General features: G+C 43.8%; 1 protein-coding gene across 3 annotated transcripts in view; it reads right to left on the minus strand.

Annotated features, from left to right (window-relative positions):
* Nucleotides 1-5,574, minus strand: part of LOC141917556 (ubiquitin-conjugating enzyme E2 R2) — a 95,924-nt gene extending 90,350 nt beyond the window's left edge. For 2 of the 3 annotated variants that reach the window (XM_074810824.1, XM_074810825.1), the window contains exon 1: nucleotides 5,302-5,390. Coding sequence is in view for 1 of the 3 variants with exons in the window: in XM_074810826.1 (XP_074666927.1) it covers nucleotides 5,302-5,478 (177 nt within the window). In the remaining 2 variants the exon portion in view is untranslated. Of the gene's footprint in view, nucleotides 1-5,301 lie in introns of all 3 variants that reach the window. The other variant, XM_074810826.1, reaches the window with a different exon arrangement.
* Nucleotides 5,575-6,000: the final 426 nt, after the last annotated feature.

Genomic DNA, 6,000 nt, shown 5'->3' on the forward strand with positions numbered 1-6,000 from the left:
CCAATTCAGTAGCTTTATAATTTTTCTCTGATTGATAGGCCACTTTGGGCAAATGTATGCATTTAAAATATTTCAGAAAATGTGGAGATGATAGGCAATCAATTTGGCTCATCTTGGCTACTAGTTCTTCAGGGGAGGGTACACAATGCCAAAGTTATTACTATTAAACCGGTCTGGCAAGATTAAACATTCTCAGTAAGTTGCTACAGCAAAAACTTAGTAAGATTAACTGCAATTCTTCCAACTCAAAACACTGGATAAAACACTAAGGTTTTAAAAATTAAGTAGAACTCTAGAAATAGCAAGCTAATTTCATGCATATGTGCATGCACACATCTGATCACATGCAGGCCAAATTATAAGAGGACCTGCTATATTATGAGGCATATAACCTCTAGTCCATCCACACTACAGTCCATCTGTAACTACTACATTTTCAACTTTAACTCAGTCACACTTAAGTTCAACATAAGATCTCCACCATTTAGTCTATACTATTCATTACTATGAACACCTGATGATGGCCATAAACTACATGGCCAAACTGCATGCCAAAGATCAGAGTTAAGGTTCTGCAAGCATTTTTCTGGCATTTCCTACCCTCTAGATGCAAAATGAGCATCAGGCAGTAGACCTAAAGCGCTATTAAAAAGAAGATACTCAGTGTGACTATATCGCTATAAAATAGCAGACAGTGTATGTGTGACTTCAGAAACAGCAAAGTAAAAACATGTTTGAGCTTTCAAGAAGTTACAGATGTGGTCTCACACTCAGACACTAGCATAACATCACTGCAATACTGGAGATCTTAAGGATTTACCAGGTGAACCAAAAAAAAAACCAACTTAAGAACACACTTCTAACACTATAAAGTCAAAAACTTCCACTAATTCCCATAATATGAACCAGGTCTAAAGCTATCTACATGCTTTTAGTTACCATCTCTTGAACAGACAGTACAGTTCTTTGCATTGTTATTCAAGAAAAAAAATTCATGTTGTATTTAACCTTATCTAAGGATCATTCTGTGCAAACTCATTGAAATAGAGCCAAACAATGAAAAATTATGCAAACCAACAGTGCTCAATCTTGCCAAATGGAAAGCTTTCCATTCTTATTCTAATGGCAGATGTGGGCTGTGCTACAGCTCTCCTCTTGCCATACAATAGGACCTAGTTTGACATGATCTTGTCTTTTCAGACAGTATTAGAACTGGAAATCACCATCTGTGCTTCTTAGCATACACAGTAACCCTACTTGGATCAGAGGAGCCCTAGGGAAAGGACTGGGAGCTGGGTACCATCCTTACCTTGCCCATTGCCTCCTGAGGCTAGGCAGCTGTCCAAAACGGGCTACAGGCTGGGTGAGTTGTCTGGGGGTTCTGTGGGGCCCACAGACATAACCATCCAAAAAACTACATGCAACAGCAGAGTGAGGGTCAATCAGGTATTCCCCAGGCCTGGGAGTTAGAGATCATAACCGCTTATGATCAGTGAACCAACATCAGAAGAAGTTTCTTGCCTCCCTGCCTGCAGACAGCTTAGTGGCTCTTTCAGTTTGGCGATAGCCTGCTCTGACCAGGAGCAAGCAACTCCAGGCCCTATTTACCTGCAGTTCCATATCCCTTTGCTGCATCAAACCTCTGCTTATTAGCATCAATGGTACCTAAAGGCAACAAAAATAGAAGATTAAGTACACAGAGAGAAGCTCTGTAGCACCTTGAAACACAGAGGCCTGCAGAAGGCGGCTTTTGTGCCGAGTACCACACATTTTTTCCTTGGCACCAAGGAATATTTTTGTGGAGTTAAAAGTCATAACTGGTAGAACATTTATTGGCTTAATTTTAAGGTTTCTGGGAAGCAGCCTACAATACCAAACTTTTAAACATGGTGCTCATACTTGCCATCAGTTATCTGTAAATTCCATATCAATTCACTGCTCTGAAAAAAATTATTCCCACATATTGCAAATTGCTTTGAAATCAAAACAAATCACTTGGAAGAAGCTGAGATCCAACAATAAGGAACTCTAAACAGCACATGGTTAACGAGTTACAAAAAGCAAGTAAAACAATGTCTTGACAAGTATTTGCCCCCAAATTACTTGAGGAAACTAAGCATAATGCTTGGGGATTTCCCCCCCCCTCCAACTTGTGTCAAGTCTTGTTCCTCCATATCTTATGAAATAAATTGCCTTAAGAACTATCAAATAGCAAGTCTACAACAGTTAATTTTTCTCATTTCCCTTCATGCTGTGTATTTTCATCTACCCAGCCTAAATCAAAGAAGCTTTTAATACTGACTCTTGCTCTACATTAAACATGCTTCTTGACACAGCATACTTGGTCAAACTATGCTTTTGGGCAGCACTATGCATTTAATAATTAAGTTTCTATTTGTATAATTTCTCACCTGCACCTTCCCTGAAATGCTGGCTCCCAGCACAAGAATGCCGTTCAACTATAAGAGTGAGAAGAATTTCCTTTTTTAAAAGCAATCAAAAGCTGTGACACTAAGGTGCAATTGCACCAAACACAGAGCTTTGAGTAAGCCATCAGGAAGCACCTTCTAATAGTACTGCAAGTATCCTGAAAACATCGCTTGATCAAAGCATTGGGCAGAAGTTTATCAACCTCCAGGCTCTGAAGGCCCAAGCATCAAAGCAAGACACTAGATTTCAAGGCAGACAGACTGATCAACAGTCAACTGAGGTGGTAAAAGTCTCACCATGCACAACCCTCAGCTAATTGAAATCTATCCCAACTAGCACTTATCACCAGATTACAGTTTAATCATCTCTGTTGTGGTGGTCCCCATTTAAGAACCAGCTGCCAAAATTAAAGGTGAAGAAGTTCTGCCATGTAGCAAAGAAGCCTCTTGGCTGAACAGAAGACGCCTATGGCATAAAGGTGGCATCGATGAACTGCTCACACATAGTTCTACAGACTACAGCACAATTTGGCTCTCTACTGCTCAGGCATTGCCTGCAAAACCAGAAAAACACATTCCCATTGTTTCCAGAACAACTCAGAAACACCACATAGCCCAGTGGAGTCTGATATAAAGATCTGTCTTATCACACTATGTCCTTCCCAGCTGACCTAAGAAAGAAGCAACTGGCACTATGACCTGGACACGAAGCATTTCATTCTGAAAAAAAGTCTTCCCTTTGTCACTCAAAAAACCTCAATAACTGAATCAGCTGTGAGCAAATCAACATCTTAGACACACAAGGTCTACCCACCTTTTACCCTTAACCTACCATTTAAACATTCAGGGGGACATGTTTTCTGCTTCAATTTATCAAGTGCTAGAGTTACAGGATTAGCAACCAAAACCAAAATCTGTTGAAATGTTGAACCAGCTTTTAACATCAGTAGCTCCTGTCAAGGAGGTGCAGAGAGCACTTTCCTCATTTCAGTTTATTCAGCTAGTTCAACAACCCAGAGAGGAAGGTCATTTTTCTCCAAGAATAAACAAGGTGCCAAAAGCTGATGTTACCAGCCTCAAGAGCTCCATGAGCACAAATCAAGCGTTTGTATTACCAATCAACTATAACACTTTCTTTATCAAGGTCACATTAAACACAGGTTTTCCTCAAAATATTTATACTTGAGCTCAACTAGAAGCCTTTGTGCTTTCCCTCCAGTTCCTACCCTTAAACCACACCTTAAGTGGAAAAAAATTCCCAAACTCTCATCACCACAAAGTTTAAAAAGTTACATCCTGTAATTGCGTATTTCAAACCCTGCTTACTTAATCTTAAGAAACTAAAAAGACAAAACAAGATAAAGCTAGATATCTTATCAAGCCAAGAAACCTAAAAATAAATCAGATGCTGATCCGAACTAGTGCTCACCTTGCATATACTATGAAGTCACCCCACCAAATAAAGTTTAGGGTATTAATCTTATCTCTAAACAATTCAGTAAGACAAGTCTAACACATCTAAGGGTTTGCCCAAAGGCCTAATACAAAGAAGCCCAAGAATATCACTTGTCACAACAACAGGGCTCCTTCTCCCTAGGGAGAGGATGAAGGTCTAAGACCACTTTTTCAGTGGCTCAGAACTTAGGATGCATAACCAAAGATCAAACACTACCAAAACAAAAAAAAAAAAACACCACCTTGCACAGCTCCTCACAGAGGAAAGATGAGACAGAAGTGACATATAACAGACTCCAGCTGTGCTGCTTGAAGGGAATCCCTCTGCTGTGGAAGAGTGAAGGCATCATGAGACCTTAGTCTCCCACTCTCAAAATAAGTATCACAGGACCAGTCAGAAGAATTTAGAAGAAAGGCACAACAGTTCAAGGACATAAAATACAAAAAAAGATATCACATTTATAATACTGAGATAAGGCAACTGGCAACCTTGCCTAAATCTACACTTGTTAAATACACATCCCCAGATTATTTCACAGGCTACTTCAGCTTCTTTACAGGAAGAATTACAAACATACAGTCCAGAGAGCTCCCCAACCAAACAAAAATATTTAAGAAAAATATGCAATTCCTCTTCCAGTTGCTTTAAGAATTTAAGGTAAGAATTTCTGGGGTGGCAGTGCCAGATTTCTTGCTTACTAAATTTATAAAAGGGGAAATAACAACCACAAAAGTTTTTTGGATTAACAGGAAGATTGAGAGAGGAATTGAAAGCATTTATCTACTTTCACCAATTCTGTGTTGCCATAGCCCTTCGAAGGCTGCATTCTAAAAGCTTGAAGAGAAAGAAAAGGATAATGGGGGAAAAAAATAATAATGAAAACCAGTCCTGAAATCCATGAAAATTTGAGGAAAACACAGCTTTTACCCTAAATTAGTCATCCTACACAGGATGCTCCTGCATGACGAGCAAAGTGATTGAGGGAAAGTTGGGAAGCCCCTTTGAAATAAATATACACAGACCAGAGGCAAGAGAACAACTTGGGGGTGGAAGGGAATAATTTGCACCCTCCTATGAGGTACCTGCCTTTCTTTGAGGTTAAAATAGGAAAATAACAGAATAGAGACAGCTATGACACGGCCCACTCTCCCCAGAGCACATCCCGAGGGAGAGACGTCCCGCCAGCAGCGGGAGGGGAAGGGCAGCTAGCGGGGCACCACCTACGGCTACCAAACCTCCTTGAGGCTCCGACACCCTCCCGCGAGGGGCGGAGGGGCAGACAGCAGCCGCAGGCCCACCACCCCACCGAGCTCGACAAAGAGGCCCAGTAGGCGGTAGTGCAGGCCTCAGCGGCAGTTCCCCAGAACCACCGCGGCAGCGGGAGGCCGAGTCCATCGGCGGGGGGGAAGGCCGTACCTTGAAGTAGCCGCCCTCGTAGAGGGTGTTGGGGGGCCCGAAGATCGCCACCTCCCAGTTATAGAGATCGGACTCGTCAACCAGGGTGATACGGAAGCCCTCCACCGGCTCCTCCTGCAGCGACTTAAGCTCCAGCATGAGCGCCTTCTGCGAGCTGCTCATCTGCTGCTGGGCCATGGCGCGGCCCCCGTCACCCACACACCCCTGCCACCACGCAGCCCCACAGGCCCCCCCACCCCTACCCGCGTTGACGGCTGCTGCTACCGCCACTTCCTTTTGTGACGGCGCCCGCTCGCCGCTGACCTCAGCGCGCCGCGCCGCGCCACGCCCCGCCGCACGGCAAGTCACGCCACGCCCCTACTGGCGCGCTTAAATGGGCAGCGCTCCCACTGTAGTACCTGTGAGGTGTGTAGAGGGGTGGATTTTGGCGATGTATCAGCCATCAGGGGCTAAGCCTGTATTTCCTCTTCCCGCAATGCCCGGCCCTACAGTGCCTGGCGTGGGGGCCGTAGGGCGGAGGAGAAGCCATGTGCTGGGCTGCGAGTGGGAGTGAGACGGAGGAGGTGGTGCATGGGGTCACGTGTGGGTACGGCAGGGCATGGCAGGTCTATGCTGCTACGCTGACAGACACTCACGGTCAAAAAAGTGCAGTTTTTGTACGAAGGATGGCTTTTGAGGAGTAACCTTGCATGACCCAAC

The sequence above is a fragment of the Strix aluco genome, chromosome W (assembly GCF_031877795.1).
Source record: "Strix aluco isolate bStrAlu1 chromosome W, bStrAlu1.hap1, whole genome shotgun sequence".
Lineage (NCBI taxonomy): Eukaryota > Metazoa > Chordata > Aves > Strigiformes > Strigidae > Strix > Strix aluco.